The sequence below is a fragment of the Opisthorchis viverrini genome (genome assembly GCF_000715545.1).
Source record: "Opisthorchis viverrini unplaced genomic scaffold opera_v5_255, whole genome shotgun sequence".
NCBI classification, from domain to species: domain Eukaryota; kingdom Metazoa; phylum Platyhelminthes; class Trematoda; order Opisthorchiida; family Opisthorchiidae; genus Opisthorchis; species Opisthorchis viverrini.
In genome coordinates, this window is record NW_008751911.1 from 375,422 (window position 1) to 390,835 (window position 15,414).

Sequence of the window (15,414 nt, forward strand, 5' to 3'; positions counted from 1 at the left end):
GTAAAATGCACACTCACATGACCCTCATTTGAATAATCGTCCTCCTGTCCTGTCGCAATCATTCTGCTTAGTCCGCACCAAAATGGGGACAGCACTGGACCCAAGTTTTTCTCTTATGGGAGCCCATCAGCAGTTCATATCCTTGGTCGTCGCTCTCTTGGTCGCACCTCTGACATCCGAAGCGAGCGTGTTACCACTACTCCACCAGCACACGCTGGACCAGTGAATATGTTCGCGCTTTAGTGATATGAGCGGACAGCCCGATGGGTCGAAGGACGATCCAGCAACATACCTTGCTTGTGCCGATCGACGGGCCCGCCAGTCAGGAAGCATCACAGACACCTGAAACATGCTGGACACTGTTTCAGGTGTTGTTGGTGCTTCTCCCTTTGGTGCGGACTCACCAGAATGAATGTGCCTGGACAGGAGGACGATTGTCCAAACGATGGTCATATAAACGTGCGTTCATCATGTCAGTTTCGACTGAGTTTTGGTGTTGTGGGCAAATTGCATTTCTGTTGTAGGCTTTCTCTCGGCGATTCTTCTTTCCAAGTTTTACTCTTACTTTTGTGAGGCTTTATGCGAAAAAACTGACATGGTTGTACGATATTGAAGTACTGTTTTTCTTCTCAAGTGGTGTTGTCAGTAATGATGGTCGTGATATTGCTGGTGTTGTTGTTGTTGTTGATGATGATGATGATGATGGTGGTGCTGGTGATGATGATGATATTGATGATTATGATGATTGTGATGATGATAACAATAATAATAATAATGAATTCTTTGTGGAGGCGGATATCAGCGATGTAACAACGATGGAATGAGTTCTGTGGGAGAGCAAATGAAGAGTAGGCTTGATAGAAGAGAAGGGGTTTACTGTGGGATGTGGCTTGGTTTGGTTAACTGAGGTTCGGGTTCAGAGTTCACACTTCTAATATTTCGACTGGCAAAAAGGTATCGGTAGATTTCAGACAAACCGGTGACATTTGGATGACCTTATGCGGCAGCTTACCCGCAGAAAGGTAAAATCGTATATAACCACGAACGAAAAAGGCGTTCAAGAAATTATTGCCCAAAATTTTCAACCACAGACCAATATAGCCCGTCCGGTCGACAAATGCTATAAAATTTTCAGATACGTGGAATTAATTCTGGCCTGGTGAATTCTGATCCTGCGAAATACATTTTTTTTATACAGAAAATAAAGTGTGAGGTGGTCAGATCACAGATAATAGACTAGTTGAGTGAAAAATGAGGGCAAAATAGAACAGTACATCACTGCACAGCGTCTACTGCCAAAGAGCAGCTCTGGCATGTCCAGTGAATTTTCGCATTTTGACCTGGGACCATGATGATAATATTCCTGAGAAACACATCCATATACATCAGAGCTGTCTAGCTGTCGTCGCTTAAAGATCCGGTGATGAATTCGATAGTGGTGAGGCATATATCTGTGAACATTGTCTGCGCTTCGAAACACTCCCTCCAGCGGCACTTCACACAGTTTGACCGGCCATGTTTTATTTCTGCAACTTTTTTATATTTCAGTGGCGTACTCATTTTCACTTGCCTACAACTCACCGTCTTTAGATGCGATAGTCGTCAAGTAAATTGTTTGGTTGCTAATAAATTTCTCGGAACATCCGACATCCTCCAGCGGCACTTCACACAGTTTGACCGGCCATGTTTTATTTCTGCAACTTTTTTATATTTCAGTGGCGTACTCATTTTCACTTGCCTACAACTCACCGTCTTTAGATGCGATAGTCGTCAAGTAAATTGTTTGGTTGCTAATAAATTTCTCGGAAGACATCATCCGACATCTTGCGGGGGGGGGGGAAGTAGATCAGTAGAATCGGATGGGGTACGTTTTTATGGCTGGCCTATTTTGTCTGTGTGGTGTGCATACACTGCACAGTCGAGCGGAACACGCTTTAACCCTACAATGCAGAATGAACTTTCAGTGAGAATGGTCCTCAAGCATCATAAGTTGCAGGAAATTCGTGTATCTTTACTGTCGGACACAAATTTGATATTCGAAGAGGTAGGGTAGCGGATAAAGGCTATTTGCTGCTGCTGACTATCTGAACAATTCATCAAAATCTATGTTGCGTATGAAGCCATGACCTAGCACAAAATATGCAGCTAGAAGCGCGAGTTTAAAAGTTCCATGTGTCGAAGGAGCTAGGCCATTTTCCACAAACATACCGAGATGAAGGACTGAAAACAACGTTAGGAGTTAGCAAAAGATTATTTTGTCTCATCTAAAAGCCGAATTCTCACTGACTACGGTCGATCAGTAGTCACCTTGTATAACGGTGGATTCCACTGATGCAATTAGCATGTTTTCTGGTAAATCCGCTTCGCGGCTCCTGAAAAGTGAGATCTTTTACAGAATTTGTGAAGTCGCCTTGTAGTATTTGCTTGTATTTGAGTAACAGTCAATGAATATCCAGGAAAGTTCAGGAAGACGCGTTCAGGGAGAAGGTGGATATTCAGTTTTTTGTGAACAAGATGCATATGAGAGTTTTGCTTCCTTGTCCAATACTGTGTTCAGTTGGTGTTGCTCTAATGAACAACTTCTCAGCGAAGGCCTTCTTCCTTTCACTGGTAGCGCATGCAAAGACAGCTTTTATTTGTTCTTTGTGCGGTTTTTGTTAAACTTAAAGCGACATCTACCTAGCTAGGTCGTCAGTTTCGACGAGTCTATGATTAGGGTTTAGTGTTTGTATTTTTTAAGACAAACGCCTCATGTTACAACCAGCTAACGTGGACATACCAACGCGTATAAGCAAAAGCTGTTGGCTGAAGCGACAGTAATTATTCCATTGGTGCGCAAGTTATAAGTTAGCTCTGGAAATCTTCGCTTACTCTCCTTTACTGCAATTCACCCGGAGTTGTCAGTGCATTTGTGGTTCTGTAAAAGCTGTGGCTGCCGCTGGTGTATCACGAGATAGTTGTTGGATGAATACATGTCTTTCCCTTTGGTCGAAGATACCCCGAAGAAAAGCCCCTTGTTGGCCTTTTAACAGGAATTTTACAGCACTTTTGATAGGTGCCTCCTGTGGATCCTCTAATGTTCACCCCAAAAGGGTTCATGTTTTTGACCCTTACAAAAAATCTAATATTGTTATGGTAAAAATGACAGAGGCTAGATTTTTTGTTGTCTGGGCATAGAAGTTCTCACGATCTTTGACTAGGCACCCAGAGATTACATGAAGCTGCTGTGGAGTTCCTTTCACGCAAAAATGAGACTCTAAAAATGTCATCTGCCTCCTCCGCAGAAAGCTCAGCATGACATTCTTTTTTTCTCATTATGAAAATATGTTCAGGAACCGCCTTACCTGACCTTCCAAACTGTAGATGTTTTAGGTTGCAGAAAACGAGAGATTTAGCTGGGTTCTAGGTGAGTCTCTCGCGAAACTAAATTTGTTTGCAAATGAGTGTATATCGCTAAGGACCATCTATCTTAGAAATACCCTCAGCAGAGATACTTGGTGATATCGCTTCGAAGTGATTGCTCCTGGAAAGGTTGTACCGCCATTCAGAGTGATTGAACAGAGTCCTAATTTCCGATAAATTGTTGACTCTTCAGGCATTCTCTTCTTTAACTCGCTCAAAACATACTTCTTTCACATCGGGTAGAATATATCGGACGCCACTAAAGTGAAGCTGGTGCTGTATGACTTGACTGGGGACCTGAATTAAAGCGGTTTAGTTAAGGGCATACAGGCGAGCGTATATGAGACAATTGAAATTCCTTCTACTTCCAGGCGTTTTCAGCGTTTGCAATAAAAACACCTGCAAATGATGCAGGGCTCCGAGTCAACTCTGGTAATTAGGTTCACTGGGAGTGTATCACGCAAACATATGCGTGTTAATCAGCACGGAGAATGCGCACCCGGAGCGTGCCAATACAACCTGACTGGGCGTCTCATCATTCTTGCTGTCAAAACTAAACTAACGTTGGCTTAAAAAGCGAGCGACGTCCGCGTTTGTTGGCACCTTAAAAATGGTAGACGCTGTCGAAAAGCAAGAGAACCGAAAATTTGTCTTTCTAAAGAGGAAAATTTTGCCTTCGAAATATGCCTGTTTCTTCAGTGAAAGGCCCACTGCCTGAAGGTGTCCGGGGCAAGTTGGATGAAGTTGAAATATCCGTATTTTATTCACTATGAACGCACTTGGGTGGAAGTTGTAGTGTTCAACAAAAAAATTCAGCTGGATACTGCTAGGACGGCACAGTTTAAGGAGCTGAGTCTTAATCATCAAAGTTATGATCAGCAAAAATTACCTTCATCGAGAGCAACCTGAGTGGAACCATGAAGGACAAGAGAAATGGGGGTGGATTGGAGCAGACCGGTGTGAGATTAATATTAGGGGCTTTGTGTGGTTAGTCTGGATGAGCTATTGAAATCCGATGATTGTAAGTGAAGATAATTAGTCAAATCATTCATTGTCGATTATGAATCAGTCATTTTTGGCGTCCATTTCTGGCTTCTGAACTATGTCATGAGCGGCTCTCTTGTTTTCATAAATCGCACTCCCTCTTATTTTGGTGGAGAATTCTGTGGGTCGCGTGGAAATCCAGCTGATGCTTGTCCTTTCTGGCTACATGGAACCACATCTCCAGTTATCCTCCGAGGTGACAACATCACTACTCAGGAGCCAAAGCAGGTCCATAACATTACGCCCTTCATACGTAAAAGATATCTAGACGGTTATACACATCGTCATTGGAGGACGATAGACAAACCTTATAAATCACAAAAACGCTTCTGGATTTCGTAGTTCAAAACTTTCCAAAGTACCCAAATGCAGGTACCTTTTAATTCCCCAGTGGTCAAAAACCTAGGGCTTCCGGATATTTTCTACTTGTTCACGCGATATTTTGCTAGCTCAATTCACGACACTGAGGATCGTCTTTTCACAGACCTGATATTCCATGGGCGGGTTAACTTCGCATCATCTTCGCAATGCGCTGATCAGCAGTGAAGAATTAAGCCTTGTCCTCTCAATCCGACTTTGAACCCCTTCGGTCGCTAAGTTTCGGGTTGGCTGAATGAGACTAGATATTCAAATTCAGCAGTTTGTTCGTATGCATTAGAACTGTTCTAAATAGTCACCCAAGTTAACATCGTAAGCCTAATACTCAGACTCGAAGACTCGAGTGGACAGCTGAGTATCCGTCTAACGCCCATCTAGCTGATCATTCGATTGCGAAGTTGCAGAACACGGATGAAATTGGGCTTCAATTTCGTACACATCCAACTCAAAAGTTTCCAGGCGGCGTGCCTGGATGCAGGCTTTAATTCACGAGCATTAAGCACTGACGTTTTCAAACTCTGTGGATAGTCTATCAGCTGTAAGAACTGGTAAGGGTCAGACGCCGCCGGCAAGTACACGAAGCCTTCTATGATGGTTTATCAAAGTTTAAATCGACCTTACAGGGTTTGATATATGGCAAATAATTGGTCAACTCCGGTTCTTCCCGGTAGAAACCACTTAATTTGAACTTTTCCGTCTATCCGTTACTTTAAGAGATGTTACTGTAAAAGAGGCTCAAAAATTTAGCTGCAGTATTATTCAGACTGATCCAGCTATAGATAGCACAGACCGAGTTCCAGGCCTTTTGGGGGACTGGCAGAAATACTGCAGTAATACAACAACCCTGAGGAGCAGATTCATTTATCGCCACCGAGAAAACAAACTTGCAGAGAGGTTCAAGAAGTGCAGGTAGGGAAGAATTTATAGAATTTCTTCAAGCTCTCTTGCTGTCCGGGTATTTTCCTTTCTTACGTTGATTGATACTCATGATGACCCCCATTTCAATTAGCTCTCAGTGGTTGTTGCTGAAGGGTTTGTTTAAAGGATTAGAGGCTTTAGACGTGAGCTGATGGATGATCGTGAAATTACTTGAAGTACTTCATCTAACGTCGCATCCTCCACTTATGGCAATCAACAGAACCTGCATTTGCATTACAGAGCAAGTATCGGTGAGGCTGGTATAAGCCTGTAGCCACCCGTGTAAGAAGATATAGTCGGCCGAAATCTTCCATGTTGGATGAAAAATTCCACGCTTCAGTCAATTCCTACGATGATTTTACACTATCCGTGCTTGCGTGACGTGTGACCTGCCTCATCCGTATGCGATTTTCACCTAATTTACTGTCTTTTTGGATCCAGATCTGTTGCGTTAGAAATCCGACCTTCTAAATGCTATTTCTCAGTTGATTCAGATTGGTTTGTTGCGTCAGGTGAACACTGGTGTCAGGGTGTCGTGTTTGCTTAGTCAAATATCCCAGTAGGTTGGTGTTATCAAGACGTCGTTGTGATCAGTCAGTCATAGCCTCCCATAGAACTAACCCTTTGATGGTGATGATGTGAAGTCAGCCTAAGTTGCAGATTCATGAAGCAATATACACTTGTTCTATCCTTTTTGGGAAGCAGCATCAGTGTGTTTCCTACAATGTTACAGGATCATTCGACTTCTCAACTTCCGGCTGTTATCTGAAGCTGTTTTGTCACAGTCTAACAAGTAGTGGTCGGAAGTGTTATCTGGGCTACTAAGTAATCTTTAGGCGGACCACGATAGAGACAGTCGGTGGAAGTGAGAAACGGTTTATTTGGCCTCAAGGCGATATTTTCACAAAAAGTTACCACATTTGTAACACATTCTGTCTCGGTATAGAATAGAGTAGTTCGTTCATAATCTCACACCATGCGTAGTAAATGACGAACGTTACAACCATGATCGACCCTCATAAATACCGCCTTGTGCTGTCCCGGTAGGCACAAGACTTGCAATATTTTCGATGCGTCATTGTTCCCCACTTCGAGAGAATCTCTTACGACATGATTTTTCTTTTGTCTTTGGATGAGATCATGTGTTCACAAGGTTGTAAAAATTTGCACTGGCCAAGTGATCTGTGCGTCAAACATTCACAGCTTGAGTGTGTACATTGATTGGATCTCTTCGGGGTCGGTGTGCGCTAGCATTCTGTGCGGACGTGCACTCGAAAGACAATTGGATGGTTTGCGCATGGATAATAAGTTACGTGATCGATATCCATCATGCTGATTAAACATGCCAACTGACAGCTCAGTAAAACCAAATGGTTCATTGTGAGCGTCACGTGGTAAGTGGCTCACTGCTGTCATCACTTGGGATAATATTACCTCTGCTATTTGGATCTATTCTGAGTGGTGTTGGGTGGCTGGTTTCGAACAACTTTCAGCTGGACGAAAATTTGACTGCCGTGCAGAATGAACACAAAGCATATCAATACGAACGCATTGAACTAGCGTTGACTGTTCTCATGCTCTTAGGAAGTATCCTGCTGTTTTTCGGTGCAGCCGGAGTATTTGTTTTATTTGTACAAAACTGCATGTGGTTGTGTTGTCGGAGAAAAAAGACGTTTGAACCAAACGAACACTTTCAAGTAATCGGTCCAGCAAGAAATTACGGGACACAATCGACTGCTCCGTAGTACTTTTATCCTTATTGCAGACTGGTGGTGCGCACACTGTTTTGCTGAAAAGTTCATGCTACATTTCATATGAATATGTCTTTTTGTACCGCTTACATTCCATTTAATAGCCAGTAGATTCAGCAAAACCTACTTTCTTTTTAACACTCGCTAGTGCGCTGCAATATGTGAGGATAGGGCAGATATTCTTACTCCAGAATGTTAATGGGTACCATACAGTGTGCTACTTTAAACCCCACGGTCAAAAAAATCTGATTTCAAACGTTGCATTTGCTTGAGTCGAACTTCTAGGTGGGTTGCTTTCATTAGGTTTTAGTAAAGTTTGGCTTTCCACTGGCATGTAAAGATTCAAGGCCAAATGTTTCAGGTAGTCGTCAACAAACTGTAAACAGATGTTTGACTCAAAGTCGAACTGTTTACTAAATTTGCAAATCCTGTTATTTCCCATAGTGTTTTAGGCTGAGATTATCTCAGCTCCGCAGCAAGTGATAGAATAAATCGAGTGAATGTGGAAGGCCACACACTGCCTCTGGCAATCGACTAGCCATTCGAGTCCAACAAAGATTTGTGCAACCAAAGATGGAGTTTTAGCAAGAAAGATTGCAAAGTAGTCCAGTGATCGTATTGAGAAGGGGTAAAGCAATACGTAGAAAGTCCTAATATATAAGATCCTCACGCCGGAAAACATTTGGCACAGGCGATTCATGGTAGAAGTATAATGAACGGAACGAGATGGCTCAGTGGTTAGAACGCGAACTTACTGACCGGAAGGTTCGTGGTTCGAACCCGACCTTTGCCTCTGGAATTCCCCTGTCTAAGCTTAGGCGACCTAGCAGCATTCCTGCACCCGTGCTTCTTTCTGGTGGCATGGCGGTCNCTCCACTTTCCCTATCGCGAGGCTTGGGCAATCTGGCAGTATCCCAGCCCTCGTGCTTCCTTCCGATGGCATGGCGGTCAGGCACCGAAAGGGTGGTACAGCTGAACTATCTCTACGTAAAACGGAACAGAACTGTGATGGTACGGACAAAAAACATCGCGGGTGTAGATAGCCTTGTAGCCTTAGTGAACGATTAGGGCAAAGTTAGAGAACTCTGAAATCGACCAGAATACCGTCACTTCAGAAGGGTGTGGAAAATTGTAGGTGGCTTTGCAGTAATAGACTTCCGAGTTCATTAGACCAAGTGAGTAAGTAGCCCATTCGGTCGGTCGAGTTTTAAGGTAGAAGAAGAACTTATCAGGAAAGTTTCTTTCGAGTGGTACACCATGTCAGTGTTGAATATTAGTTCAAACGGTCTTGTCGGCTAATGCCTAAGTCTTACGGTTGACGGCTTGGGGGTGTACTAGAACAATTTGATCGATTTTGGTTCTTGAGCATCAGTCTTAGAAAGCCTCAATCGGTGACTCCTCTTAGGCCTAGTCGGTGAATTTCGTTCGTCTCTGTGGGTTCGTAAGTGCTGCGACAATTTGATTAGGAAAGGTGAGATTGCGCGAACGTTGGTCTGGTTGAAAAATGCACTTCAAGTATAAGCTATTTCTGTTGTGACTCCTCCTCAACGCACATCACCAATGGTCAACCCGAACCGCTCTTTACATGTTCTCCAGTTTGTGGATATCCGGGATCTTGACAATTTCCACCTTCTTAGCTCTCAATCATTGTGGCGTAAATTACAGTCCCTGCATCAAAACTTCAAAATCTTCTGAATTTATTTAGCGTTCCCTACTTAGCTCATGCCCTATCCAGTACTGAAGCTTTCAGTAGTGCTCGGTATTCGTGTGCGCTTCTTGGTGGCTTATTGTTTATTTTCTCCGATGCCCACCGATTCTTGTATACAGTTCTGTAGCTGTTTATCCTATGTAGACATGGAGTTCAATCGTTGAATTTTTATTTTGTCAACACAAGCCCCGGTTCAGTTTACCGAAAGACCATCTTTCGATCACTACCGATCACACCAAAGGAATATCATCAATTGAAGCGCCCTAAGCCAGAATATCAAGGACCAAACCCGACTAAAACTATTCTAACACCCCCAGCTCGTCGACCGTGAAACTTCGACACCCACGTTAACCGACGTTATCATTTAACTGATATTCAACACTGAAATGGTGTGCCAGTCAAAAGAAAATGTTTCCGAAAAGTTCTTAATCTTTCTCAAAACTCCGCAGACGTAATGGCTTATTCATCTGGTCTAACGGAGCCCTTGTGTCACAATCAAAACAATCTCCTGTTGTAAATCTACGGGCAGGTTCCCAAGGAATTCTGGATAAGGGCGTAAACCCCTTTTCTCTCTTGCCTGATGGTCAACAAGGACAGTCCCTAAAATCTGTTGCATCCCGAACCCTTCTACGACCTTTCCGCTTTTTGGTAGTACAGAAAGTGCAAAGGGGGGACAAACTATTCAGTGTGAAATGATGCATTTGGACACCTACTATGGGGATCTCAGTACTGATGATGGTCTCGATTTTAAGGGAAACGTCATCAGGCTATGATAACTACCATTTCAAGATGGGGAGTTTTTTTGAGTTCTGAAGATGAACTACGCCCAAGTGCTCCAAGTGAGCGTATTTTGGAATTAAAACGTCATACAGAGTGGCGGGCCATTGCGTTGTATATCTTGACGTTACCTGGTTGGATGCAGTGAAAATTAGCTATAGCTCTCCTGAAGGATACTAAAGAACAGAAAGCATTCCGGAGACAACTTCATGGTTCTGCACAACCATGTTTGTAATTGCAATTATGCTTCTGCACCACAACCAGCAGAAATGTAACAAGACCGCCAGAAAAGATTACTAATGGTGGCGGATCGATGAATAAGCACACAACTGACAGGTAAGGAAACGAGTGGAGATCACATGTACTATAGAAAAAAACCACGATCATCGAAAGGGAGTTAGGCTCACAAACTGTACGTGGTGAGTGAAACAGTTGAGAATCTACCTAATGGATTCCGGTTGTTGGAAACGGTTGTAAATATACTGCTCAGCTAAATCGGTACATCGTTTTCAAGTGTCAAATGAAGTTGATGCGGAGCAGATTTTTAGGAGTAATCGGCGCACAACGTTACTGTTGATCTGTAAACTGATATGAGCACAGTGATCAGATTTTCACTCAAGGGACCAGGTTAGAGGGCCGTACACCAATACATCATCCAGATGATTACATTAAGCAAATACTCGAATACACAGCTTCGCACACAAATAGAGTTTAGCATCCCGAATATACAACTTTAATCGAACGCTTTGCGGCGAAAAGTTCAATCACGGCAAAGGTGACTCCTCACCGACAAAACGAGTTTACAACGTGGAAATCGGATAACACTAACAAATGAGTTTTCTTTGCCATTAGCTTTTTGGAATGTAATGCCTCTTGATCCAGCCTCAGTGGACTAAAAATTGAATCTGCTTTGAAAGAACAGCCCAAAAGAAGGCGCAGCAAAAAAACAACAAAAGCAAAGGGTTATGGAGTGGTTATAACAACGGCACACACGGAGTAACAATGAAAGTTCTGTTGATCAGACAACCATATCAACAAATCAACCAATGAAAGACTCCACTCGACAACAAGCACTTAATAAAGATCATAATAGTTCTCCGGTAATCACAGTCCTATTCCGATCGTCTGAATTGAGATGCATCGTCCATACAAAACATGATGGACATTGACTCAGCGTTGCCGGCATTCCACTGCTGCTTGAACGACCTCAGCTTCAGTTGAGTCTCTCGTGAAAACCAAATTAATTTGCGGTTGAGTGTACTTCTCGAAAACAGTGCAATTTTGTTTCAAGTAGAACATAAAGTTGTCGGAAACTCGGGGACTGAGCCTACCTGATAAGCCCCAGGAAGGGCAAAACCGGCCGTGGGTTGTCGAAGAGTTTCCAGTAACCGTGTAAGTAGTTTCCTTTATGAAAATCCACCTTCTGTTCTGTTCAACAAACGCCACCGATCCGCATAATGATAATGTGCAGTAATTGGCAGACAAACGGCGTCTTTACATTAGTATCATGGGAAAATACAACAGCAAATGCAGTATGGATTCCTCTGATATACCATGGTTCCATATATACCCAGTTAGTTTGCTTGTGATTGGCGGCTCTGGGTTTTCAGAACCAGCCTCTTTAGTAAATTGACCAGTGTAGTGGCTGCAAAGGTCATTCAGTAAGCGCAATTCAGTCTAAATGGAACAATTAGAACAAGATCGATAAAGTCCTGCATTGCTTGAATAACACAGCAAATAACTATGAGCATTTTTGTAGACTTAGTTGTGCTCACTCTCGGCACGACTAGGTTAATGTTTTACACCTTTCCATCTCATACTGTCATATCGATTCTTTCTATCAGGAACTCAAGGTCACAAAAATCGACATTATTTTAATAATATTCTTTTGTTCGTTGGTGCGAATCCGATAATTCCATTGACTGGTGAAAAAACTCAAATCAGCATTGATTTTTACTTCATTGACCGAGTTAGATTCCATTCGTACTGATGCTATGTCAGTGGTAATTGCATGCATCCAACACGTCCTAATGATTGTTCTTCATTGGTAATGGTGGCGTACTCCATTGACAGTTGCAGATGACGAGATTCCGCCGTTTAATAATACTTAATGGGCCGGGCTTAGGCTTACAAATACAACTAGGTTTTTGCGTTCAAAATTCCAAGTATTTTGTGCTGGTCATCAGTTCAACGCGATAATCTCACACGAATATTATATTATACATTATATATTTCGCTGTGATGGAAAACTTTTGATTATTCCAATCTCTTTTCCTTCGAGAGAGTCGGCAAGTACAAGACAACTATTTATATTCCACAGTGACGGAAAATCTGCTCTATCCCTTTTGGGAATCATCAGCAGTGAGCACGAAACTTTAGGGAATCTCGAATTCGGGACCTCCCGGATAGTGGACTACACACAGCCGTTCTACCAGCGGCTTTTCTACCAGCAGCCGTTCTCCAGCAGTGCGATTGGTTCATACTAAGACAGAGTATAGCGCCACCCATCCTTCAGTCACGTTATCCACATTACGTGGTCGCCTGCCAACTGGCTCCCAAAACTCCTCAAGTTAATAACAATCTATAAGTAGCTGGGACGAAGAATACAATTTCCTCGATTAGTGAAACTCATCTGAGAAGTCGTCATTGAGTATGGTGTGAATACAACATCTCCCTGGATGCATGCAGATCACAGCAGCAGAACTTCTAACCAGTGAGTTTCAAGAACGATAATCATGAATGCTGATTATTGATCGTAGGTGAGTTTTGCTCTAAAGATGACCTTACCGAAAACTGACTCGTGTCGGTTTTGGAATGTCACGTGACTCACCATGCTCTGAAATGTACAAGAACACTGGAACGAGTATCAAGAGGATAGTGATTAAATAAAATCAACAGAGATTGTTCAGCGGTTTTGCTCCGATTTTCTCTGGTTTGTAGTTTGAAATAATATAGGTATCAACGATAAAACGGGATGGGATTTAAAAGTAGAAGGAGGTAATTCACTCACAGGTTATCAGCTCACCTTTCTTGATAAAAGCCCTCTCGATCGACCGGTATTCTTCAGGCGATTTTATTCGGTGCATAAATTGACCTCACTTTCATAATTAACTAAGACGCTTGAATCACGGCAGCCTGTTGTAATCCACCTAATGGACAGTTTATAGTGGCCATAAGATAACGTGAAGGGAAAGTACATATTGGGAAAAAAGTTCGTTTCAGGCACTTCCAATCACCCAGCCTGCAAACCGAGATTATGCAGTGGTTGTTACCAAAAAACTTTACAGAGATCACCACAACGTTTTCATAGAAACATAATCACGAAGTGGGACGAACAGGCTACACAGTGGCTGATATACAAGGTTTTGCCTATCATCACCTTACCTTCCTTAATTCGGCAAAAGTAGCACAATCCGAAGTTTGACCTCAATTAATAAGTCCGGAGATTTTTTTCTAGAACGATGGAAAAGTCGGAAGGTGAATTAAAGCATGTATGATAGAACTTGAGTTGAGCATTTTCTGCTTTATTTTGTCGAAAGTCTTGTAACGGATACACACTGTCCGGAATGTGTGGAATCCTGTTTTACTTGCGGGTGTGCTCTCGTCGAGAATAAGATCATATTTCGTCTTGAAGCACGTACGAATATTTATTGACTGTACACCCATGTGCCAGGCAGAAAAATAGTAATAGAATGGTGACTACTCACCATTCACCACTTACCATGCGAATTTGTTGTCGAATGGAACCGCGGTCGTTCATTTAATAAAGTGGAATCCTGTTTTACTTGCGGGTGTGCTCTCGTCGAGAATAAGATCATATTTCGTCTTGAAGCACGTACGAATATTTATTGACTGCACACCCATGTGCCAGGCAGAAAAATAGTAATAGAATGGTGACTACTCACCATTCACCACTTACCATGCGAATTTGTTGTCGAATGGAACCGCGGTCGTTCATTTAATAAAGGCATTACTATCTATTTTGTAAAATGGGAGGGTTGGCCTCCAATATTTAAGATTTGGGAACCGGAGTCTAACCTAAACGGGTGTGAAGAAGCCATTCCAAACATGCATCCATGAGGATGTATGTGGTGCTGAAGTTGGGATACTTCCGACTGGGACACAAACGAGCAAACGAGCACAGATGACACAAGTTATGAACCGTCTGATGGAAGCAGTATCCTGCTCAACTCTGCTCTGGACTGAAGTTGGGATACTTCCGACTGGGACACAAACGAGCAAACGAGCACAGATGACACAAGTTATGAACCGTCTGATGGAAGCAGTATCCTGCTCAACTCTGTCCGCTCTGGACTTACTGATGAAGTTCACCGATTCGCTGCAGCAATCCACTGACTCGCCTCGGCCATACAAACCACCTGGTCTATCCGACTGGGGCGACCCTCTGTGTTGTCCCGCTAAAACGGAGTGCAAGCGAATCTGATTTCACATCTGTATCCTGCAAGCGAATTCGTCTATCACAAAAGGATAAGCAAACGCTGACTTCAGCGTTCCAATTCTTTCAACAGAATTTAAACTCAGTCTGTCCTGACAAAGCTCCAATAACTGTGGAAAATAATGTTGATACTGAGTGCCCGCCAGTTAAATTCCAACCCATACCCGATTATCGTCCTTGTCCTGGCGTATTCCTTCTTACGAATTCTCCTGTGGGCTGTGAATGCACGATTCCAGCACCTTGACCTTGTAGCAATCTTCCTCCCTCTGGCACTGCAGCCAGTGGACCACTTGAACCATGTTGTGAAAACAGACAAGAAAGATGTTGCGCCGCGCGGGCAGGTGCCTGTATGCCCTACAACCGTCAAAAGCGGCTCGCTGCCTCTAGGGAACACCCAGTATATGAATGCAATTCCACGTGCCCCTGTGGTCCGTCATGGCCATTCCGCGTAGTACAACTAGGTCTCAAAGTTCCCCTGTGTGTTTTTGTGTTGAACATGACTGATGACGGGGGTGAAGTCCTCAGTCAGCGCTTGTCCGATCTGTTTGCTTGCATTTGGGAAAAGGTGTCTGTCCCAGACAACTGGGGAGAATCGGTGATAGTGCCCATTTTCAAAAAATGGGGGATCAGCTTGACCCCGGTTGTAACGAGACTGTTGGCGTCAATTTTGCTTCATTGCCTTACGGTGGCCCGTGAGATACTGACTCGAGAGCAGAAAGCGGGATTCCGGCCTGGTAGGAATTGTGTTGACCAGATCTTCACACTGCGTCAGGTGCTAGAACAACGCCATACGTATAAGCGACCCACGATTCTAGTATTCCTGGATTTCCGAGGCGCATTCGACTCGGTTGATCGGTCTGTTCTTCTTGAGACGCTTGCCCACCAAGGAATGCCCCGGAAGTTTGTAAACATAATACGTTCTTTGTATTCTCAGACTTCCGGACGTGTGAGAGCGCACGGAGAGCTCTGCAAAAGCGTCC

The 15,414-nt window shown here is 43.3% G+C and overlaps 1 protein-coding gene across 1 annotated transcript; it reads left to right on the forward strand.

Moving 5' to 3' along the window:
- Window positions 1-8,219: 8,219 nt before the first annotated feature.
- Window positions 8,220-14,422, forward strand: T265_09087 (hypothetical protein; the record flags this gene model as incomplete). The annotated part of the gene is made up of 2 exons (XM_009175072.1): window positions 8,220-8,526; window positions 14,079-14,422. The coding sequence occupies 2 exons, from the start codon at window positions 8,220-8,222 to the stop codon at window positions 14,420-14,422; spliced, it is 651 nt and encodes a 216-aa protein (XP_009173336.1).
- Between the last annotated feature and the right edge of the window lie 992 nt (window positions 14,423-15,414).